Source organism: Bubalus kerabau, chromosome 5 (assembly GCF_029407905.1).
Source record: "Bubalus kerabau isolate K-KA32 ecotype Philippines breed swamp buffalo chromosome 5, PCC_UOA_SB_1v2, whole genome shotgun sequence".
Lineage (NCBI taxonomy): Eukaryota > Metazoa > Chordata > Mammalia > Artiodactyla > Bovidae > Bubalus > Bubalus kerabau.
In genome coordinates this window covers 108,568,348-108,593,456 of record NC_073628.1, presented here as the reverse complement: position 1 = coordinate 108,593,456, position 25,109 = coordinate 108,568,348, and the positions used below count along the sequence as shown (strand labels likewise).

At 42.2% G+C, this 25,109-nt stretch overlaps 1 protein-coding gene across 14 annotated transcripts in view; it reads left to right on the top strand.

Moving 5' to 3' along the window:
• Positions 1-25,109, top strand: part of PRDM2 (PR/SET domain 2) — a 135,667-nt gene that overhangs the window by 57,605 nt on the left and 52,953 nt on the right. For 13 of the 14 annotated variants that reach the window (XR_008714979.1, XR_008714978.1, XM_055582643.1 and 10 more), the window contains one exon: positions 1,896-2,022. Coding sequence is in view for 11 of the 14 variants with exons in the window: in XM_055582643.1 (XP_055438618.1) it covers positions 1,896-2,022 (127 nt within the window). In the remaining 3 variants the exon portion in view is untranslated. Of the gene's footprint in view, positions 1-1,895; positions 2,023-22,970; positions 23,025-25,109 lie in introns of those variants that run through there. The other variant, XM_055582644.1, reaches the window with a different exon arrangement.

The window sequence follows — 25,109 nt, the reverse complement described above, 5'->3', positions numbered from 1 at the left end:
AACATAAGCACTGAGTTCTGCAAAGAATGAAACAAAATATTTACTTTCAAAGGCTTTATCTAGAATAGAAAGTATGTTGAAGAACTATGTTGTTTCTAAGCTGACATCTTAGATGGAATTTCTCCTGCCCCTAAAACGAACGTATCCAGTCCTCTTTCATAAGTATAGTGCAGTGATCAAAATCAGGAAGCTTACACTAGCAAGGTATTTTATTAGCTAATCTGTACACTCCAGTATGAATCTGCCTGCAATGTGGGAGATCCGGGTTTGATCCCTGGATGGGGAAGATCCCCTGGAGAAGGGAATGGCTATCCACTTTCAGTATCCCTGCCTGGAGAATTCCATGGAGAGAGGTGCCTGGAGGGCTACAGTAAAGAGTTGGACACGACTGAGAAAATAACACACTTTCACACTTTATTCAAATTTTGTTAATTGTTCCAATCAAGTCTTTTTAGGCAAAGAAAACTCTTGGCATTCAGTTGTAATGTTTCATTAGTCTCCTTAGTTTGGACAGCACCTTAGTCTTTGTTTTTTATAATCTTTCAGTTTTGAGAGAACTGATCAGTAATTTTGTAGAATGTCCCCCCAGTTTGGCCTTCACGTTTATGTATTTGGGACAGAAATCTCCAGAGGTGATGCTGTGTTCTTTTCTGTGCATCGTATCAGGAGGCATATGATGTTGACTTAGTATACTGTTTTTCACTTGGTCATTAATGTTTTATGGGAAGATACTTTGAGACCATGCAAATACTATATTATTCCTCAAACTTTCATCTACTAGTTTTAGCATCTATTGATGATTCTTACCTGATCAGTTATTAATGTCATGAATGTCTAGTTGTGATTTTCTAATTCCATTATTTCTTTTTCGTTGATTAGTTGGGATCTACTGAAGGAAGAGCTTTCCTTATTTACTTGACTGTTGATCCATTCATATCAGTTTGGACTCATGGATTTTTATTTTATTCACGGGGTTATAGGTGGAATCTTACTTGTTCTGATACTCTTGGAACTTTTTGACAGTTGAGTCATTGTGAGAGAAACCAATAAGCCATTTGCTTCAGTTTTATTTAGGAGTGTAATCTTTCCACTCAGTATTACCTTCTCTTCAAGATCTTATTCTCTAGGTAAAATCCGCATGATGGTGTATACATGGCTTTAAGAATGTTTTAGGAGCTGACACGTGAGGTATTTATAGGCATTTCCTTCTAAATTTCAAAGTTGTCTTGTAGACTCGAAGTGTAGTACAGAGGGTAAGGCAGCGAATCCTCCAAGGACCGGAGCAGGTTGGTAGCAGCGCAGAGATAACGCGCTGCCAGGGCGCTCACGTCCTTCGCACCGGCTCTTTTAGCATCTCCGTGATATAATTAGCTTTGCGTTTATAAGTGTACAGCGGCATGTGGTTCTTATGCTTAACTTGCTCTTGGACTCTTGAAACCTGCGCTGATGATTAGTTTTCAGCACTTCTCTTTCCAGACTGCCCGGTTCTTTTAAACTACTCTTTACATTTTCTTATCAGCTTAGATTTCATGGGCAATATGGTTCCGTGTTTTTTTTTTTTTCCTTTCTTTCTGCGAGGGTAGTCTTGAGGCTTCTAACAGTAAGATTCCGAAGCATAAATCAATTTTAAGTTTAAACTGGTCCTATCAGAACCCGACCTCCACCGGACGGACTCCGGGGGAGGAGGCGGCCAGGAAGTGAGGTCCTCCCTCCAGCAGAGGGTCCCTTCCCCTGCCGCCCGGCTCGCTGCCGCCGAAGCAGAGGAGCCCTTCCTGCCGGGTTGGCCTCCGGCACGCCGCCCGGTCTAGAGCGCCGCCCGCCTGCCCCGCCCCGCCCCGCCCCGCCAACAAACGCCGCTCTGATTGGCCCGTCGCCTGTCTCTTCTCTTCCCGCAGCCAATCGCGCCGGGCGAGGAGCTCCTGGTCTGGTACAATGGGGAAGACAACCCCGAGATAGCAGCTGCGATTGAGGAAGAGCGAGCCAGCACCCGGAGCAAGCGGAGCTCCCCGAAAAGCAGGAAAGGTAGGAGCCCGCCGCTGTCCCGGCTCCCCGCGCGTTCCGAATCCGGGCCCGGGAGGCGCCCGCGGCTCTCCGTGACCTTTTCCGGACCTGGTGCCGGCCCCCCCGGCGCTGCTGAATCACGGCGCCGGACGCCGCGCTCGGACTCTTAGCTAACTTGGGGCCGAGGAGCCGGCGCGGAAAAGTGAGCGGACGCGCACCGAGAGGGAGCCGGGGCCGGTTGTCATTTCCCTCTCCCACAACCCGGGTCTCGGGACTTGGGGGTGGGAGCGGCGACCGGTCCCTCCAAGCCGTGCATGCCCGATATATTCTTAGCTTTTTGTGCTATTCGCCAGCGACGCGTCACAGAATGTGTTCTGAGAGTGACATTTCCAGGTCCGCAGATTCGGCGGCCTCGTGCCCATCCTCCCGGACTGGGCAGGAGGGCCGGACGCTCTGCGGCCGATGCGCTGGCCTCCCGGGGCAGGGAGAGGACGCTGCTCTCGCCACCCCGGCCCCCACTCCTCCACGGGCCGCGCACTGCCGTCCCGGCTACCCCACTCCAACCCGGCCGGGCAAGGCACTACCACTCCGACCCGTAGTCCTCCCCGGGCCGGGCCCTAGGCCACTCCACGTCGCGCAAGACCGCGCTGCGCACGGCTGCAGCACTCTCAAGATTTTAGCACAGATATTGTTGAAATTAGGCCGTTAACAAAATGGAAGTTGAACAGTGTGCTGTTTCGTTACTTTTGACTCAACTCCAATAGTTTTATTTTGTTTTCAAACAAAAGGTCTTTAAGTGTAGTCACACTTAAATAGAAGGCGGGGGATAATTTCTGGGAGGGAAATAGTTTGGTTGGATATATCGTATTTCCAGCTGGCATTCTACACTTTCTTTTTTCCTTTTAATGGAGAATTTTAATATTAATTCGTGAGTCTTTCATAGAGCCCAGTTTGAATGTATGCCAAGGCACGGTATGGTAGTTTGTCAGTAATAGGAAAAAATTTTTTTGTGTTTTTGGTGGGTTTTTTTTTTTGGCTCACTTTACGTCTTAAGTAAATTTTTGTAGCCATCTGAACTTGAGTCCGGTTCTTTACTTAGAACACTGAAGAGTGAATGGTGGAAGTCATACTGTAAATGAACTCATAGTGTAAACTTGATTTTGGAAGAATGTAAAAATAATATTTTAAAATGTAGGCAAGAAATCCATTCTGATTGTTCCATTACATATTCTTTGTATTTCACAGTATAGTCAATAATCCGTCCAGGGCATTTTGTTGGGACTTCTCCTGACTACATGTTCTCTGTTTAACCTTGTATCTTAATAGTTTTTGATCATTAAGTGCTTTGATCATGAATCAGATGATCATGGTCTAGAAAATTTGCCAGGTGTTTTTACTGTTGTCTACTGTTTTATGTGAGTGCTGAGATTTTTGTTGATAGTAGGCATAGTGCATAATTGTTTGCAAACTCTTCAGGTAATTCAGATTGTTCCTTTATTTAGTGTTTATTTTGTGTGTAATTAATGTCACCAGCCTTTCCAGGTAAGTTGTGATTTGCAGGGGCTGGAGTTTGGAGGGCAGGAGATCTTTACTGTTACTAAGCATAATTAACTCATATTTAAATATAGTCATAGGTTAATAACAACTTCATCCTAAGGCTTTTCTTTGTTCAGCGTACTTTGGTGTGCAGGTTTAGAACATTTTATTACTTTTTCCTTTTCTTTTTTATTCCTTAATTTTTAAAATTTGAATGTGAAGGAAAAAACTGAAAGTAAACTTTTGTTAGTGGTACGTGAGCTTACACATCTTCGTTTTTATACCTGTCCATATTGCTGGGTTTTTGTGTTGAGTTCAGTAGTTCATATTTCTTATTACCCTGTTATTTATAACTACTCCAAGCTGTGTATAACCCACTGAATCTTAAGTTTTAGTTAAAATAAGTACATGAACCTCACTCTGGAAACTTAACTGTTTTGAACAGCTTACTGGTAAGGAGTCCTTTTTGCTCTTTATGATCTAAAGTTTAAATAGTCAAAACCTTTTTGTTACTCTCTGTAAAGCTAATTTATGGCTTACAAAGACCTGAAATGGAGAAAATTTTTATATTAACTTAGTTCTTTTTAGGTCTAATTTAAATGACCTCAGACATTTAAATACCTTTTCAGGCAGTGATGTCAGAGAATAAATCAACATAAATTTCATTCAGTAGTTATATTAACTTAGTATTTCTGAAAGCCAGATGTTGAAGACAGGCAGCTGACAGGTAGATGGACCATGGACCTAACTTCATTTAGGTCAGGAGGCAGGCAGAGAGAAACAAAGGGTTGAATTCTTCGCAGTTCTGAGCCTCTGCTCCTTTGCATGACAGCTGCTATGCCTACAGCTGTGCATTGCATGTGGTGCCTTTCAGAGTTCATCAGCTCGCTGGTGGATCATGAAGCGTGTTCTGGGCAGTAAAAAGCCCCGATTCCTTTACATACAGAGTGGCCCCTTCTCTTCTCTTCTGTGTCTCAGTCACCCATTGAATTAATGTCTGCTAAGCCCCGCCATGTGCCAGTCACTCTGCGAGGTCACACAGGGCAGTCGGTGAGCAAAACAGCAGCAGTAGCTTTTCTCCTGGCACCTGTGGAGACAGGAGCAGACAAACGTTCAATCAGTAAATTGCTGATCAGTGCCTAGGTGGTTGGCATGGAACAGGCCCTCAATAAATATTTGTTGATGGGCAAACAAAGACTCACACAAACCTGTAATGAAGGAAGGGAACATAGTGCTATGAGAACACAGTTCATATTGTCTCTGACCAGGGAGCATGCAGTTTTGCCAGTGGCCAGAGACGTACATATGTTAGACACTTTGAACTGGAATTATGCATTCTTTCCTTTGTAAGTAAGCCTAACTTACGTGTCTGAGTAGCCCCTGTAATGAGATTGAACATGAGAAGTTCCTTGAACATATTGAAACTTTTCAAGTGGAGAGGAAGGGAGGGTTTTTAGTGTTGGGTGTTTCAGGTTATTCTTATTTGCTCCACGGGAAGACTGTGATCTGTGAGGTAACACAGGCCAAATTTAGAAGTCTTTATCGTGTTGATTTCTGTTCCTTGTTAGCTATGGTGAAAAATGAGGGATTGAAGGTGCTTGCTAGCAGTAAATGATGTTGGCAAATGTTCTTTTTAAAATACAAAATGTAACAGCAGAATGTCTCAGCTGCATCAGAGCCTTACCCATAGTTCTTTTTACTCTAAAGAAACAGCAGTGTCTTAATGCCCCTGGGCTTAGTGGAAGGAATGAAGAACACGGAACTCGGGTTTTTACCAGATGTGTGACTGGGCAAACCATGTCTGGGGGTACAGTTTCTATAGATTTAAAAATAGGTGTCATAATGTGGAATGGCCCTTGTGCTACATAACCTCACTGGGTAGCTGTCAGGAGCCGGAGAGATAATAGAAAAGAACATCTCTGTGCAGCCTGTGGGTCCATGGTACCAGCAAGTGCCACTGACAGAATGTGGGTGACAGTTACTTATGTGGTTCTTGAGGAGCTACAGAATTGTGAGTTATTTAATCTGTCAGTGTTTATGGAGCACCTGTGAAAGCTCAAAGGAAGCTGGGGGTCCTCCGTCTCCCCTCTCATGGCAGGGCCGCAGTGTAGGCCGCTTCACTCTAATTTTAGGCCTTATTCTAATCTGTTGACTTTCCAGTTCATAGCAAATTAGGAGGAGGAAATTAGAAGAGTTATTTATAGCATCAAGTAGTTGTATTGCTGATAGCCAGACAGTTAAGAAGACAAAGTTTATAACAAAAACATTAATGAACTATAAAGAGCACAGTTCCATGAGATCACTTAACAGGGTCCCATAATCTTTTCTAAAAACTATAAATAGTCCCCGAGATCCTGAGATCAGCTAATTTTTAGTATTTATCTAAAAGACTTATAGTCACTATAGGACAGTTCAATTATAACCAACTTAAGAAAATGTTTCATCTCTTTCCATAATTTAAATTGTTCACATAAAAATCCTGGAGGTATTCCACCCCCCCCCACCCTGCCTGGCACACACACACACCTTGTTATTTAACAAGTATTGATATTTTCTGTGTCAAACACTCCTAGGTGCCAGAACTGTAGCAGAGAACTAAAACAACCCAGGTTCCTGCTTTCAGGGAATTTACACTCTGGGGAGAGCAGGGACAACCAGCCAACAGATGAACAAGAAAAGTCTTGTAAAGTTAATAAAGTATGTGTATCAGGGTTGTTAGGTATGTCACTGGGGATGGTTGGCCAGGGGTAGCCTGTCAGAGGCTGTGACTTGATTGACATAGAGACGGGCCCTGTCAAGTCTCGGGACTGAGAGCTGCAGGAAGAGGGACCAAACTGGGTGTTCTTTTAGCTATGTGGGTGCTTTATTGCTGGGGTGATGTATAGTATAGGGAGAGCCATCTAGAAACCCACATGGGTCTTTGTGTGAAACTCAGTTTTGCAGGGGGACATACTGGCCCTTTCCTACCAGCACTGCACATAGTGCTGGATTGTTGGGGAGATTAGAGAGATGAGTGTGAAAGTCCGAGGAGGAGCACGTTGCCTGGCTTATGGGAGCTCAGTGCAGGTCGGAACACCAGAACCAGGTGTTCTGGCTGATGTGTGTTCAGGCTTCAGGATAGGTGGGGATTGCCAAGAGTCCTTTGGGAGAGGAGGTGATGCTGCCTTCTGATCGAATAGCTGAGCCCATTGGGGAGGACTCCTGTGAAGAATACTGAGGAGGGGAACAGGGAATGAGTTGGGGAAAGAAATTCACAGGGACATGAGAGGTCACACAGCTGGGCTGGACAGCAGGTAGAAACAGAGGTGGATCAGGAAGCTCTGATGGAGAGTTGGAGCCACATGGGCTGTACGGTGCTGAAGCTGGAAGGAGGAATGAGCTTGGAGAAGTGCTGAGGGGTACTGAGCATTCTTGTGGGTGATCCCGTTTAGCCTCTGCTTCTTTTTAAAATAATTTGATTGAATGATTGATTGATTGGCTATGCTGGGTCTTTGTTGCTGAGCGGACTTTCTCTAGTTGTGGTGAATGGGCTACTCTCTAGTTGTGGTGTATGCAGGCCTCTCGTGGTGGTGATGTCTCTTGTGGAGCATACGCGCTAGAGTGCATGGGCTCAGCAGCTGTGGTTTCAGGGCTCTAGAGCACATAGCCTCTACTTCTGCATGGTAAGGCTCCAGGTGAGGAAATGGACATCCAGCGAGGGTGGATAACTCCAAGCTCTCTCTGCCAGTGAATGTCAGAGGCAGAACATGAAGCCAAGTTTTCCATAAAACCTGATTTCCACATGGTTTTGCGCAATACTCTTGCTTTTTGTCCAGTTGTACATGTGGAGGTGGAGAAGGGAACAGCAACCCACTCCAGTATTCTTGCCTGGAGAATCCCAGGGACAGAGGATCCTAGCGGGCTACAGTCTATGGGGTTATAAAGAGTTGGGAGCAACTGAGTGACTAAACAGCAATAACATGTTGAGGACAACAGCAGTAGAAGTGCTCGCATTGGTTCCATTTAAAGTTAAAATTAGAGAATACATTTAGTGAAAGCAAAGAACAGGTGGGCTTCAGTGACATTTGATGTCTTGACCTGCCCTGCCCTAGCAGCCAAACAACTCTGTTTGAGGCTCCTTGGCCAAAGCTGAAGGGTGGTGCTGAATGACAGAGGCCTGGCCATGGTGCCTGAGGACGATGACAGATGGGCCCTGAGCTTTCTGGGGCCTGGTGGGCAGGTTCTGTGCCCGCTTACAGTGCACTCATCCCTTGGTCTTGTTGGTAAGTGTTGGAGCAGGGCGTGGGCCACTTGGAAGTGGCTACAATTCTGTAGAGATAGGGCCCCGGCATTAGATGTCCCATGGCTTGTGAGCTTGTCCCTTGGACTCAAGTGAGCAGCATCCTGGTTGGTCCCCAGGGGAACTCACTGCCTCTAGCTCAATGATGCCTTTGCTCAGCACTGGGTGACCTGCCTTTGATGGTTGCCTGCTGAGTTGATCTTGCTATTTTTGCGGGGGTCTGTTTTTAAAAGCTCAGTGCAGTTTCTGTATTTTTTTCAACAGTACGATTCCGGGAATTTTTTTTGATTTCTAATTCTACTTCTGCTGCTACTGAATTGCTCTAAATTTAGGGAAATACGTTGGTTGGTATTCTTGATTCTTACTATGTATAACTTTGTTCATAGGAAATTCATGGATTAACTAAAATTTTTCAAAGCATCTTGCAGAGTTTCAACTGCTTTGCAAAAATCCTAATATATAGCGTAATTGAGTGTGTTAGGAAACACGCTATGCTCTGTGTAAGGTTGTTATTCTGGTTCTTCTGTCCATATGGAAACTGAAGGTGAGACTTGCCTCATAGAGGGGAAAAAAAAAATGAATTATGATTAAGTTTTCTAAAAGGTGAAAAGACTTGAATGTAGAAAGTTCCAGTAGTTAATTTTTAAAAATTCAATTGTAATTTGAAAGTAATATAAATAACGAACAATTTGCTATGCTTTGCCTAGGCAAGAATACTGGGTTCTTTTTTTTACATTACGGATTCATTACTGTTTTTTTTAAAGCTTACCGAGTATTTCCTTAGGCAGTTTTACATTCCTGTTTACGGATGGGCTGTTAACACTACATGAACTTCATGTTCATAGAATTACAGAGAGAGTATATATAGTTTTATATTTGAAGCTGCTTCTAAGAACTGAGGAAAGGAATAAATACTCCCAGGAATGCCCTCCAGCTGGTTAAAAATTAATAGACATTTCTTACAGTTAAAGGCTGGGTGGCAGACTGGGAGTTGCAGCTTCAGACAGGCTCTCATGGCGCTCTTGCTGGCATTCACAGTATCTGCTACATGCTGCCGAGGACAGCTCTCAAATTTGCTTTTATTAATGTTAATAATTTGGTTGGCATAGTTTAGGAAGTTGAATGACTTGGAGAGACTTGATTTGAAAACATTACTGTTGTTTCTCAAAGTGAAGAAGATAAATACTGAAAGCAACTGTTTTTCTTTATTACCATTTAGATTAAACCAGTGTCAGATGTTACGAGAGTTCCTGGCTGAATTCATTGATTACACTGCGTTTTGATAGGGACATATCAGGATTTGATACTGTGCACACCATGTCATCACGTGATGAACTGCTGTCTGTTGACGGTGACAGTGGCAGCATGTTTCTCGTCTGCCCAGCACTGCGCTCGGTGCTTCATGTACATTGTTGCTCATCCTGCTCCTAGCCTTGCAGCGGGGAGTCATTCTTCTCCTTCATGAATGAGGACACTGATGCTCTAGGGCTTCCGTGATTTGCCCAAGTTTACCCAGCTACTGAATTAATTGGCTCCACTTTGCCTAAACCTAGGTTTTGTTCCTTAATGTTTCTAAGCAGGATGCCTACACAGAATAAGTAGCAGTATTTTAAAAGGATTTGCTAATTAGCCAAGACGAATTTTCATTGCTCTCTTCAAAATTGCACACCTTAATCTTAAATAATAAGGCAATGTGATTAAGTGAAATCTTTTGTGTTAGAAAGCTAAGTTATGGTGAAAACTAATGCCTTCAGTTATTTTTTGCTTTGGGGTTTATGGATTAAATAGATTTATTTTATTCCTTTGAGCATCTCAAACAGTTTTTGAAAAAACTAACAGATCAGATTTTAATCCCTTTCTAGCTCTTGTCTGTTAAGTGTTCTTTTAATGACATATTTGCTGGTTTGAGCTTCTTATGAATATTTCATTTCTCTTAAGTTGTGTATTATTTTTGAAATCAGTTTTGAAACCACAGGAACCGAGTGAGACATTGTCTTGGCCTGACTCCCTCTGCAGTGCGGATGGCAGAGGCATTGTGTCTAGGATTGTGGAGTTCTTCCATCTTGTTTTGTTGGTTGTTTTTAAGAAGCCAGTGATGTTTAGCATCCTGCTCTGCTAAGTGTTCGCTTGTTGAGAATGACTGACTGATTTCCACTGAATAGAAAACAACTTTAAAAGTTCCCTTAAGCTGAATGTTATAGATCATGAACATGTTTTAATTAGTATACTAGTTTTAAAAGTCTAGAAACTGATTTTAAGTGTAATTCTGATTTGTTTACTGGATAATTGAGTTAAAATATGCTTGTTAGTTTCCTTCACTCTTATGATGTGACACCAGTAAAAGAGGGGTTTTGTTTGTTTTGTCAGAATGCGTGTGTGCATGTGTGTGTGCACTCGTGTTCACTCAGTTGTGTCCGACTCTTTGCCACCCCTGGACCATAGCCTGCCGGCCTCCTCTGTCCATGGGATTTTCCAGGCAAAAATAACTGGGCGTGGGTTGCCATTTCCTTCTGATGGGGGTAGGTTTTTATTTTTTACCTTTTCCTTTAAGAAGAATTCATCTGAACTGTTTGAAGCAGTAGCTTCTTATGAGGTTTTGTTTGCTGATAAAGCTGTTCCTATTCTAGGGACTTGACTCATTGCAGAGGAAAAGCAAGAAAGGAGACAAGGAGAGAAGAGCTGCCCTAACCTGTCTGTGTGCACTCCCGAATCCTCCTCACGTGGGGCAGGAGGGATTCGCCATCATGTGTATCCCACAGTAGAGTCTTTAGAATGTGTGTGCATGTTTACAACTTAATGCTTCTTGGATTTGTAATTTGTAGGGTATTTAGTTTTTCTGTAGAGATTTAGTAAGTCCATAACACCCTCATACGCCCTGTAGCCTGGACAGAACTGCTGCTTACTAATCTGAGCTTTCATTTTTTCATGTTTCTTAAGCACTTTTCTTTCTTATTTAATTTTCTCTAAAAATTAAGGGGAGGTAACGTTGTTTAAAAGGTTTAAAATTGGCACATATATTAAGAAAAGTCCTGAGGGATTATGGGTAAGAGACTAGACCATGCTCAGTATTCTGAAGCTCTTATTGTAGCTACTTATTTCCTCTTCCCATTTTCGTGGTCATGACCCTGAAATTTTAAAATATTTTTTTGATAGAAGTTTTTCATTGTAGGATTGTTTAGTTATTTTAATTGTTATTAAATTTAATATATTTTAATATCACAAAGAATATTTGAATAGTTTCAGAGGTAGGAAGTTTATTCTAATAATAAAATAATAGCATTGTGTGTGATATATAAAAATGTCACCTTCTAAAGTAAGATTATGATATCCAAAATCCTTGCTATTTTGATACTTTAAGGAATTTTTATATGTCCTTATTAGTTTAATCATTATCTGAATGACCAGAACCTGATTTCGCCCTTAACGTGATAGCTGTGTGTTACGCGCTAGGTAGAGTTGTAGAGGATTGTCTTTGCTTTGGTTAAAAAGAAAAGCAGTAAATACTCCTTAGGCTAAAATTCCTCCTCCCCCTTATTTCTATTAAAGCCACAGTGATAAACAATCTTTTCCTGTTGTGCTTATAATCCTACCTCTTGGTGCAGTCTTTCGTAGGTTTCCTGAGCCACCACATGCCACAAAAATGAAGGCAAACTGGTTTGTTCACCCTTGTTTAGAACCCCAAAACCAAATTATGCGTGCTGTTTGAAGTTCCAGGACAATTCGGAATTGAAATTTCTGTGCCTTTTGTTATTTTTCTACCATTTGGCCTCTTAGTTTCAATTTTCATTCTCTTGCCGGTTTGGGGTATAGAACATGCCTTTCTGGTTCTGTTTGGCTGTATTTTTGTTTTTAACCCATGAGGTTTTCACAGCCCATTTTTCTGTGCAGTAAAGTAGAAAGTCTCAGGTTCCAGTGAGGAATGGGAGGTCACTGCCCTCCACCTTCTGCCTTGGTCCCTTCATGGTGAAGATGTTCGTGGTGGCATCAGTGGAAACCCGTGTTCTCTACCAGATTTGTGCTGCCGCCAGCACAGTGCTTATTAGTTGGCAGTTCTGATTTTTGTCTGTTTACACATATGGATTGTAATTTTTGTAGGATTAACACTGGAGGTGAAATTGCAGCTTCCCTTCTCACTGTCATCCAAACAAATAATAAAAAGCAGTCTCAATCTTGGTTGGATTTTTGAACAAGGGGTTTAAGATTGCAGATTTGCTTGTTTTTAGGAGCTGTGCTGCACGCTAAGTTGCTTCAGTCGTGTCTGACTCTTTGCGACCTTATAGATTTTAGCCCACCAGGCTCCTCTGTTATAGGATTCTCCAGGCAAGAATACTGGAGTGGGTTGCCATGCTCTCCAGGGGATCTTCCTGATCCAGGGATTGAACCCACATCTCTTTATGTTTCCTGCATTGGCAGGTGGGTCCTTTACCACTAGGGCCACTTGGACTGCCCTTTAGGAGTTATATTAGTCGCTAAAATACATTATTCAGGATGTATCTTTTTCGTTACATAGAAGTATTTGATAACAAGATCAAATTTGAGTGTTAAGCTTATTTAAATACATCTATTTTCAGTTTTGATTCCATCAAAATTATAAATCTAGGGATTCAGACTGGAAAATAATGTAAATTACTGTCTGTATGCCAAAGCAAATTAAATTCATGGTTGAATTAGAGTGTGGAAAATATTGAATCAAGAAAGAGTGATCCTTAACTAACACTATTTATGACCCTTTTCAGTTTTAGAGAAGTGAGGTCTTCTAAATCTCCTGGGCAGTTGTCAAAAAATTCAGTTGCTAAGTGGTGCCTGACTCTCTGCGACCCCATGGACTGCAGCACACCAGGCTTCCCAGTCCTTCAGCGTTTCCCAGAGCTTGCTAAAACTGATGTCCATTGACTCGGTGATGCCATCCAACCATCTCATCCTCTGTTGTCCTCGTCTCCTGCCTTCAGTCTTTCCCAACATCAGGGTCTTTACCAGTGAGTTGTCTCTTCGCATCAGGTGGCCTGAATATTAGAGCTTCATCATCAGTCCTGCCAATGAATATTCAGGGTTGATTTCCTTTAGGATTGACTGGTTTGATCTCCTTGCTGTCCAAGGGACACTCAAGAATCTTCTCTAGAACCACACCCGCAAGCATCAATTGTTTGGCGCTCAACCTTCTTTGTGGTCCAACTACTCACATCCATACATGACTATTGGAAAAACCATAGCTTTGACCATACGGACCTTTGTCGGCAAAGTGATGTCTCTGCTTTTTAATATGCTGTCTAAATACCTTTGTCGTAGCTTTTCTTCCAAGGAGCAAAAATCTTTTAATTACATGGCTGTAGTCACTGTCTGCAGTGATTTTGGAGCCCAAGAAAATAAAATCTGCCACTGTTTCCATTTTTCCCCCATCTGTTTGCGATGAAATGAGAGGGCTGGGTGCAGTGATCTTAGTTTTTTGAATGTTGAGTTTTAATTCAGCTTTTTCACTCTCCTGTTTCATCCTCATCAAGATACTCTATATTCTCTTCACTTCTGCCAATAAGGTGGTATCATCTACATATCTGAGATTGTTGATATTTCTCCCAGCAATCTTGATTGCGGCTTGTGGGTCATCCATGCAACTGACCTCCAGTCCTGTGGCCACTGTTGAGTTTTCCAAATTTGCTGCTGCTGCTGCTAAGTTGCTTCAGTCGTGTCCGACTCCTAGCGACCCCATGGACTGCAGCCTACCAGGCTCCTCCGTCCATGGGATTTTCCAGGCAAGAGTACTGAAGTGGGGCCAAATTTGCTAGCATATTGAAAAAATGTTGGTGAAATTGTTAAACTGTTTTCACAATAGATTGTTACGTTCCCCCCAACTTCTTTCTGTGTTAAAGCGTTAGGTGTGTTGCTCAGCCTTCACTGTTGCTTCCATATCAGATACAACTGGATAAGTACTTTGCCAATGAATAACTTGTTTAAAAGGAACCTGACTTCTGTGTGTTGAGTGGAGACAAGAAGGGAAAATTTGCTGATGCAGCTAAACCTCTGAGTGCTGGGAGATGTACAATGTGTGGACTTCATTGTGGCTTTCTACAACATAGCCTTAGGGTTACAAGGCCAGATCCAGACCCTAGATCCACCAGTTAACAGCAGTGTGACCTTGGACAGATTACTGTACACATTTTAATCTTCAGTTTGCTGCTGCTGCTGCTGCTAAGTCGCTTCAGTTGTGTCCGACCCCATAGATGGCAGCCCACCAGGCCCCGACGTCCCTGGGATTCTCCAGGCAAGAACACTGGAGTGGGTTGCCATTTCCTCCTCCAATGCATGAAAGTGAAAAGTGAAAGTGAAGGCGCTCAGTCCTGTCTGTAAAATGAGGTCACACCTACCGTGTAGAGTTACTGTAAGCAGTAAGTGAGAGCCTCCCAGGAACATGGGTGGCACACTGATTTTGGTCCATGCCATTGTAATTGGTGGGCATGGGCAGTGGCAGAATCATCTCTGGAAGCGCTGCCTATTCCTTGGCCTATGGTGGTACTTCTGGATTTAAAAAAATGGACAGTTTCAACATCTTCTAACATGCCCTTTAAAATTAAATCCATATATTTTTCTTTGGCGACACAGAATGAATGAAGTAGGTTACAAATTAGGTGAGAGTAAGGAGCTTGTTTGGATCTGCAAGTAGATACACAAGGGACACTAGAGAATTCCTCGGGTGGTAGAGACTGCTTCTGTTTTGCATGCTGTCTTGTTTACTAGTTACCCCAAATAGGGTGAATTAGAGAACTCTGGGAATTTGATTTGTTACACAGGCAGAAATAAATATTTCACGGTTTGCTTGCTGCCCAAATGAGGGGCTCACCGTCTTCCTGTTTGTCTGTCTTACCTTTGTGTGATCCAGATCACTGGTAACTCTACTGTTAAAACCTTATTTTCTGCAGGTGAGATTTTAGATGAATTTTGGATACATTTCCTTAAAGTAAATTACCAGATACTCGTGAAGGTGACTGTGTTGGAGCTATTTCAGTACTATATATGACAACATAGGGAATCTTGTCATTTTACATGTTACTGGATATGAATTCAAGCAAAAACAAAAGTGAAGGAGACATTTTCTTAGGAGAAGTTACTATTTGAGAATGTCAGTTTTATCTATTATGTATAGTAACTAAATGTCCTGATTATCTTGCAGTATTTGTTAGTATTATCTCAGCAGTCTGGGTTCTTTTTAGTCTGTCAGTAAACAAATTTACATAGACTCACAACTTAAATATGTAGTAACACAGGTGTCCCCGAGCCCCAGATGTTGTGTTTATGGCTGTTGATGACTATGGGGGAGCCTTAGGTGCTATCTGATTATCAAAGAGGTCTAAGGTTTCTTTCCAAAGAGATTAGGAATGTTGAGTGCACTAGTATGCTTAGTTAAAAAATTAAGCACAGAGTGTTTTTTAGAAGCAATAAAATCAGTGGGTTATAGACTTTCACAACTTCTGCTGTTAGAGCATTTATGTGTATTGATAGGGATGTTAGTATTTGGAATAATTCTGTCTCCTCTCAATTAAACGTCTGTCCTCATTGGACTTGTACATTTCCGTAATGATATCTGGGTGGGATCCTGTGAATCAGTGTAGAACAAATGAGCAAAACAAATGGATGAATTTGGATTTGTTAGGGAAGCAGAATGTTATTGTCTTCATAAGAAGGAACATATGCTGGCAATTTAGACTTGCAGGCTTGGGGTTTCTGTAATTTGTTTAGGAGAATCTACTGTGGATAATCCTTGCAATTGATTCCATTTACTGAGTCTTTGTCAAGCACTGTGCAAAGTTCTTGATGCACATTATCTCACGTTCCCTTCCCTAAGATGGCATCAGGTAGTCATCAGTATGTATCACAGTTAGTTCTCCTCTGCCTTGAACATGGTTACATCAAATCATTAGTCAAATCATGGTCCACAGTATAGTTGCAGTTTTGTGAATTCCCTTTTTTGTGTGGTTCTTGTCCTGTTGTATTCAGAATACCACCCCAACACCAGGGAAGGAGAGGGGGAGAGCCCAGTCAGATCTCACTTATTTGAGGTCATCTCTGCAGGGAAGATGTGTGACCTTGGGACACAGGAACCTTTTAGGGGGACAGATGGAATGAGTGACTGAATTGAAAGTGAGACCCCTTTTCCCAGCATGGACACTGGCCTAGGAGGCAGCTGTGTTTCAAATCCTTGTCTTTTGTGAGCTCTTCCTCCCGGACTAATTTGTTGTCGGGGGCATTGTTTTACCCCTGCATTGGCAAAAGAGAGCAGCATCAACTTGGAACCCTGTGGGAAAGTCCTTGGAGGCTGGCACTGAGTACGATTTAGTGTTTCTGATGTCATCTCAGTCCTGAAGGCTGTGTTCCCACCTGGGATGTGAGGGAGGACCAGAGCTTGCAGCTGGGTTATTAGCAATTCCTTGAGCCTCCTCACTTTACCTGGCCGGATGGCTATTACATCACCTTCCTCCCACCCCGAAATGACCCCCCCCCCCCAACCCCATCCTTCCTGCTTCGTTTTTCCTTCATTCCCTTCTTGTTATTTTTAAGGAAATCCATATTTTTCTGAAACATTTTTTTCCACTAGAAATTTTCTATTTATTGACATTAGTAGGGCCTTTCTGCAAGGGAACTTGCTTTTCACAAAGTTAGACATATAACTTCCATTTTAAATATCTTTGGGGCAGACATGTATGTATTCCCTGTGGACTTCCCAGGTAGCACAGTGGTAAAGAATCTGCCTGCCTATCAGTAAAAAATCTGCCTGCTAATCTCAGAAGATGTAGGTTCAATCCCTGGGTTGGGAAGATCCCCTGGAGAAGGAAATGGCAACCCACTCCAATATTCTTGCCTGGGAAATCCCGTGGACAGAGGAGCCTGGCAGGCTATAGTCCATGGGGCTGCAAAAAGAGTCAGACACAACTGAGCTACCGAATAACAAAAATACGTATTCCCTCTTAACAAAGTGTCTTGTAGATAATAAGCACCCAAGAAAAATGATCAAAATTTCATTTGATCATTCCAGAAACTTTACAGTTATGTAGAGGAAAGATTTAGTAGTCTAATAGGCTAATACATCTGAGAATGAGATAAGTTGTTAAATAGGGTAGTGCGTGCTAAGTTGCTTCAGTTATGTCTGACTCTTTGCGACCCCATGAACTGTAGTCCACCAGGCTCCTCTGTCCATGGGATTCTCCACGCAAGAAGACTGGAGTGGGTTGCTATGCCCTCTTCCAGGGGATCTTCCCAACCCAGGGACTGAACCTGTCTTTTAGGCTCCTGCATTGGCAGGTGGGTTCTTTATCACTAGTGCCACCTGGGAAGTCCTAAATAGGCTAGTAGGATTTTGCTTTTAGGTCGAGGTCAGTAAAAGAAAAAATGTGGAGTTGAATTTATATGTAACTTGTGATTTAAAAAAATAATTGCTTTGTGAAGAGAATACATTTGACTTCCTTCCATGCTTCTTGAATCTGAAAGACAACCCGGGCAGTTTTGAGTTTGCCAGAGGGGTGAACTTTTGCTGGCCCACATACATGGCTGAGCCCCTGAGAACTCCTAGCTCTTTTTCAATAGGAACAGAGAGATGTCAGCCATGAACTCTGAGAAAGGTGCATCTGCAGGCATGAGAGGGGCTGGAGGACGATTGAGTGGTGAACAGAAGGGAATGGGCTCATCTAGCGGTAGTGACAAAAGGTCTTAAACATTGCACTGGCGTGAAAGTGTCTCATTTCATGGTAGAGCCCAGTGATTAGGCAGAGTAGTATCCGTACATTCTTTTGTGTTTATAAACGGATTTCCTAAACCTTTACCAAAACGTGTCATATTCAAATGCCATTGCCTAAATTTTACATTTTCAGAGAAGCAAAATAAAAGGTAGCAAAGAAGACTCTCATTATCCTAGTTGACCACCAAAACATTGGTCCTTAGCTTATACCCGGAGAAGGCAATGGCACCCCACTCCAGTACTCTTGCCTGGAAAATCCCATGGATGGAGGAGCCTAGTGGGTTGCAGTCCATGGGGTCGCTAAGAGGTGGACACGACTGAACGATTTCACTTTCACTTTTCACTTTCATGCACTGGAGAAGGAAATGGCAACCCACTCTGATGTTCTTGCCTGGAGAATCCCAGGGACGGGGGAGCCTGGTGGGCTGCCGTCTCTGGGGTCGCACAGAGTCGGACACGACTGAAGTGACTTAGCAGTAGCAGTAGCTTATACCTGGGAGGCACTCAGCATGGTTGTTTAGAGTTTTGATTCAGATAGTTATGGGTGTGATACCCAAGTGCATTGAAACAAATAGTATGGCTGTTCAAAAGGAGGAGACAAATCAGTTTTTTGTTTGAAGTTATGTGATGCATGGGAAAGAGAGTTGAAGGATATATACCAAAAGGCTCACAGTGATAATGTGAATGCTTGGGCATTCAGTTGACCCTTGAAGACCACTGCTTCAAGGTTCTGCTTATAGGTGAATTTTTGTTCGTAATGAATAGTATAGTACTCAATGACCTAGGGTTGGCTGAACCCCAGGATGCAAAAATGCGGCTATGGAGGAATCACATATATGGAGGGCAGGCTTTAAGTTACACACAAATTTTCTATTTCATAAAGGGTCAACGCCCTGAACACACACACACAGCATTGTTAAAGGGTCAGTTGTATTTTAAATATCCTTTAAATCTTTGTTACTGTGTCTCCATTGTGAATTTGGTTTTCTGGGAAGAGCACATTTTTCTGGACACTGTGCTGGTGTGTGAGGTGGGAAATGGGAAAGAAAGACACTACGGGCTTTTGCTGTGCAGCACAGTGCCAGATTGTACTGATGTAGAATCGCCTGTGTTAATCTCAACCAAAAGAAACATTTTTCAGTTGTCTCATTACTTTTGCTTTTGTCGGTATTTCATTTTTTTAAAAAATCTTTTTTTTTGCATCATGTATTGAAATGTTCATCTAGAAAAATTAGAAAATACAAACAGATGGAGAAACGGGTATCATACCTTCATCAGTAATCTCATCGCTGGGAGCCACCTGCCAACATCTTAATGCAGATCCTTTTGGTTTATATCTGTGGGTGAATTGTAGCATGATTTTATTAATTAGTGATGTGGCTTGACCATTGTTCCTCTGAGCATTTTTGTAGACAAATGTAAAGAATGAATTTCAAATACTGCAATTGTGTTGATTCAGATTTAGATCTAGATTTTACTTCCTGAAAATATTTTTAAACCAAGTTTTGTGATTAATTCATCAGGATATAGCATTGTAAAACTTATATTGGGCTTTGAGAGGGAAAAATAGCCTTTCTTTTCGTTAAGACTAATCAGTTCTCAAGGGCGTGGCTGTCCCTTCTGTTTTAGGGTTGCCAGGCACTTGTAACACACCACCTCCTTGCACAGCTCCCAGGCCTGATTTGTTTTGCCACAGGGGACTTATACCTGAACGTAAAGTTAGTTCCTTGCTTTAAGTTGGCAGTTCATTTTTTTTGTGGGCTTCCCCAGTAGTTCAGTCGGTAAAGAATTTGCCTGCAGTGCAGAAGACCGGGGTTCCGTCCCTGAGTTGGGAATATCCTCTGGAGAAGGAAATGGCAAGCCACTCCAGTCTCCTTGCCTGGAAAATCCCATGGACAGAGGAGCCTGATGGACTGCAGTCTATGGGGTCACAAAGAGTTGGTCACTACTAAGCGACTTTATTTTCAGTCTTTAGATACCTTTTTTCCTTTTGTAAGACAAAGGCTAATGAAAATCCATGAAAAGAACTTGAGAAATTAAAATGATTATAAAACAGAACAGGCTAGCAGCTTGTTTAAGTTTCAGAGGTATTTAGTTAGTCTCTGAGATCATTTTGTTTATGCCACAAGACTTTTTTGAGGTTCCCAGGAGTGTAAGGAAATTTAAAGCTTTCTTAATTTGAATTTACTAATGTTTATTTGGGAATCCATTTCTAATATTTGGAATTAGCCCGCTAAAAGCCTTTTCTTAAAAAGAGAAATTAGAAGCTCCCTTCAGAGGTGATCTTTGCTGTTCTTCCATCAGCCTGACATTTGGAAGAGGTGGGGAGCCAGAGCTCCACAACAGCAAAGACTCTGCACCCCGCCCTGCCCCCCCATCTCTCTAGCGGGCTGCAAGCATTCCAGGAATTTATACTGTGATCTGCAGTGCTGAAAAATCCAGAACTTTGTTCCATTGTTTCTGTTGAAGCAAAGCCTGGAGTCCTATTTTAATGCCATGAGCAACTTAAAACCGGAGAGGTTTTATTTTTATAATTTGCCTCCAGAGTTACAGACAGCTCTTAGTGAGAAGTTTACAGAAAAAGATTTGAAATTTTGCCCAAGCAGCATTCAGAATTTTTACTACCAGGTGTATTTCAAAGTTATTTTTTGTGCAAAAGAAATCTTTAGAAAATGTATAGCCTTATATATCACTTGTGTAAAAACCAACTGTGGTTGCATCGCACTGCTTCACATTTCTCTCTTTGAAACACCGCGGCCTGATGGAGCTAAGGCCGCAAGTGGCTTGTTTGCCCACTGATCTTACCTTGGCCAGTTGTAATGGCCACTTGTGGTCATCTGATAAACACTTTCTTGTGTTACGTGTAGGGATGCTGTTGACCTTACACAGGGAAGCCTTTCTGGTTGCAGTTTCTCACATCAGTCCTCAGGTTTCCTTCTGATGACTTCCAGGGTAGCAAATTCAGTACTTTTTGTTTATTTTAAGAATATATGAAGGATATTGAAATGACCTGTTTATTCCTTGCGGAAAACCTAGCTTTGTGTAACCATTTCTAGCTTCTCTTCTCCCTATTCATCACACCCACTGCAGAATATTAAACTACTGCCAGATGTGCTGAGGCCTAAGACTGCCCACCCTTTAGCAGTTCACACAGAGTACTGTTTTGGCCATACTTTAAGCTACCAGTTTTGCTGTTATCCATTGGTTCCCCTTGCTTAGTACCTGATCTGTTAGAGATTTTGTTTGTGGGTTTTTTTGTTTTAAATCCTGTGTCATTTAACATGAACTTTATGCCTTTTCCCCAGTTAGGCTTTTCACCTTATTTTGGACCTGCTGTCGTGAAAACCCCTCCTTTGCCTTTCAAAAATTGAAAAAGATGTGTAATGACTTTGTATGTCCATGATGAATTTCTCAAACTTGCCTGAAATGCAGATGGTACTCTTAATTCATTTTAAGGGTGAAATTGGAACCCACAGAGTGTCACTAAGAAGGCTGTTAGAAGACAGTGGTTAGAATAGTGAATTGGATGAGAATGAAAGTCCCAGTTCTACTACAAACTTGCAATGAGATTTTGGGCAATTCTTGTAAGGAAGTAAAGCTCAGAGAAGTGTATTTGTGAAGTTTGGTTAAACCATCTTCATGGCTCCTTCTCCTCCAAGTCTTAGGGTTCTTCTCTCTCTTACCTTTTAAGGTAGCCCATTAATTCCATTATTCCACGTCTGTTCTCTAAGATCTGTATCCTCTACTTAGCTGGATACTTTATCGAAGCCTTGCTCCAGCCTTGTGTGAAAGCATCATCATCAGGTTTCCTGTGGGGAGCCTCTCATTTCAAGGCAGGAGGAAAAGGAAGATTTTTGCCAAAGATTGGTTAGTGGAGGAGGATAGTCTGGTAATGGTATAAGGCCCAGGAGAGGAATTTTAAGCTGTAAAGGCCATCAGACTGTTAGATGATGAGAAGACACTGGGGGGCAAGTAGAGAACTTTGGGGGTTTGTGATTTCAGGATTAGAGGTAGCCATCCAGGTGGAGTTGCGGCAGCAGGGGTGAAGGGCTGTGTGAGTGAGGAACTGGAGGTGGCAGTCACGCCCACCCTATGGTGGTAGGGTGGCGGTGGTCATGGTTGGTCCCTGTTCAGGCCAGCCCAGCCCCTTCGGGCTAGCTGATCTTTCATGGTGCGATTGTGGGTCTCACCTCACAGATGGAGTCTTGCCTGGTTTGGAATCGTCTCTGTGTCTGAATAAGAGGGTGAGCTCTCCAAACAAGGATGTGCTGGCCCTGCTTCAGCACACTGATACTGAATTCTGTCTGATTTTATGCTTCAGAGTTGGGTAGCTCCCCAGTGAGGAGGCAGGCAGTGCACGTAGAGTTACATATGGTTCTAAATTTAATTCATTTAAATCACCAAATGCATGAGCCTTCACTGTTGTGATGAATTTTTAATGTAACTTGAGCAAGCCTTATAGAATTTTGCATCTCTCTGATGCCTGAACATTTTTAACTGAGACATTATTCTTTAGAATATCCTTGTTGTCTAGTTCATCAGAAGAGTAGAATATAGACAAGAACTTAAATTATTCACGTGATGCTTTAGGCAGTTTTGGTTTTGCACCTTACATTGCAGGCACCAGCAGCTTCATGCTACATGTTGTCTTTAACATGTAGTTGATGCAAATGTAGAATTTCTCTATATGGCAGCTATTTCTCTAGAAAATCCAGTTTTATTGATATTTAACGTATTTGCTTAGATTGGGGTTCTGTGCTGTTGACTGATACTTGTTTCTGGCATAACATAAAATGGAAATGGAAAATGTCCGCATTCCAATTTGATGGTTCCTTTTCTATAAATGTAGTGAAAGTCTTTATATTTCTTTACTTTCATCTGCACTTGAAAGTGGGTGAAATAATGGATATAAAGTGGTGTGTAAAGAATAAGATATTTGTATCATGCCGTTATTGGTTGTAAGAAATAAGTGTATTAATAGTTTAGTTAGTAGAGCACTTTTGGTACCGTCAGCCTTGGATTTTAGTTCTGACTTGAGAGGCGATTTAGTTGTGTGATCTAGGCAGTTGACTTCATGCCTGTGGTCCTTGGGTGTCTCTCTAAAATGAGAGACATAGGTTGGGACTTCTGGCAGAACAGTACTTAAGTAGTAAGAACATCAGTCATGAGCATGGGCTAGGCCGGAAGTAAGTATACCACATCCTATCCCCCACTGAGAACACAGAGGCTATTATTTGTGGGGGGGTCGGGGGGAAGCCTCGATGTAGGGGGTGACTGCTGTTTTCCTTCTGTTTCATTCCGTTTTCTTCATCTTTGTGTGTTTCTTTTCCTTATATACATAATGTTTTGTGCTGTCCTTCGTCATGTTCTGTGTCATTGTCTCCATTCTACTTTCCTTGTGTTTTCATTCCTATATCTTTCTTGTTTAGACCAAGTGGAGCACGCAGCTGGCAGAGCCTCTATGTAGGACCCTTCAGGAACCTGAGGGTAAGTGCACACGTGTACTTACCAGGCTCCCAGCAGCTCTGCCGGACCATTTCCCAGGCGCTTCCTGCCTTACAGACAAGAACTAACACATGCCCCTCCCTTCGCAGAAGTCCTTACAGGTTGTTTTCAGTTAGAAGTTGTTTTTGTTTACTTTTAATTTGATTACATGTAGAAGAAAAACCAGCTATTGGGGAGAAATGTATTGATTTGAGGAAATGGAGTAGGTGCCACCAGGTGCTGTTACGGTATTTGTGAGTGACACTGGGCGTACCTAAGAGTGAGTCAGGGTTCCCAGGGTCAGACTGCTCTACTGTCAGAGCCTGGGTGGTTCCCGGGGGACCCTGGTCTTCAGTTTCTAGCACAGAAATAGCAGGTAGGACTGGGGATAGCCCTTGCATGTCTAGTCTTGGTCCTAATGGGAAGTACCTTGAGCATTAGAGGATTCTGATAAAGACTGAGAAAAACATTTTATGTATTAGATTATCTCAGTTCCGTTAATTAGTGATGATTAGATTCATGGTAGACTGGTGTCCATCATAAATTAAGTCTATCAGTGTTCACCAAAGGCACTTAAGAGGTAAGTTTAATTGTTCCATAGCTTAGTTTTTAGAGTTGGCTTGTTAAGTATTATCAAATACTTTAAAAATTTTAAGAAATACACAGACTGTGCAACCCCATATTGGTTTAGCCCAGTGGTTCTTAACCTAGAGAGACACTGTCTTTGGGTGAGGCTTCGGCAGTACCTGGAGACTTCGCTTGTCACAGGCAGATGCAGGGGCACACTGTTGGCATGGATGGGTGGAAGCCAGGGATGCTTCTGGATGTCCTGTGATGTTTCAGACAGCCCCACAGCAGAGAGCAGTCTCACCTCACATGTCAGTTGTGCTGCAGTTGAGGGGCTTGCAGCAAGCCTGGTGGGTGCTCTTGTTTGCTCTCCAAATAGACTGTCCCTACCGCATGTGGCTTCTCTTCACCAGGCAGAACTGGGTTTCCTGGTCATGGCTTTTAAAGAGGATAACAGGGGCAGCAAGGGGTGGGGGCAACGGGTAGAGGAGTGGGGTAGTTTGGTGATGGCATAGCTGCTCACTGATTAGGAGAGTCTAAAACTAAGATATTTGAAGTTCAGTATCAGCTAAGTGTTCTAATGTTCTTTTAGGCAGGAAACTAAAACAGCATTTTTAGCTATGTACTTTCATTCTTGGTACGTACTCATGAATGGTATTATTAAAGCTGTGATTTGCTTTATGTAAATCTAGAAGTTTTACTATTTTAGTAGTCTGTACATATAGGTCAGTTTGCCTTTTTTAAGCTGAAGAGTTAGGGATTTAAAATGGTATTTTGTTTTTTAAGACTAATAAATCAAATGGCTGATTGTTAAGTATCTTATACTTTTTTTTCTTGTTGCATCTCTTAAATATCTATCAAAATATGGAGGTGTTTTTGATGGTTAGTATTTGTATTGTAGTTGATGTTTCTGTTTTTAATCAATTTTTTAAAACCAGTTTTAAAGCACTATCAAGTGTTTTCATATAGCACTCGATAGGTTTCAGAAAATTTTCTGCATTGTTTTTTAAGAAATTGTAGTACAAGTTGACACCTGTTCTATTAAATCTTATATTGACACCTGTTCTATTAAATTTTATAGTGTGACTTAAAGGTTTATTCATAAGAGGTGGAGTTTAGACTTCCCTTTTTATTTATTCATACTTGCAGAGGTAGAAAGTAAGGTTGGTAGAAAAGGGTTATATTGTTTAGCCTGTTTGAAGAACATGAGGTGGTACTGATGTCTTATAACTATTTGAGGATTTTGATTCAGGGAAAACGCGTTCTGAATATAACTTTTGAATCAGGCGTCTGCAGGCACTGGGACCCCTTTCCATGAACCCCTTCAGACTGGTACTGCAGTTACTAGACCAGTTACATTCATAGCCAAGTAATCATTTGTGTTTGCCTTGTTTGCTACCGGTAGTCTGATATGGGCCAGGCACAACACACAAACAGCACGGCGTGTATCATAGTGAGGATAAGAAAACTGGTTGAATCCATATTCCTTTAAACACACCTGGATTCTCAAGAGCCTTTGTC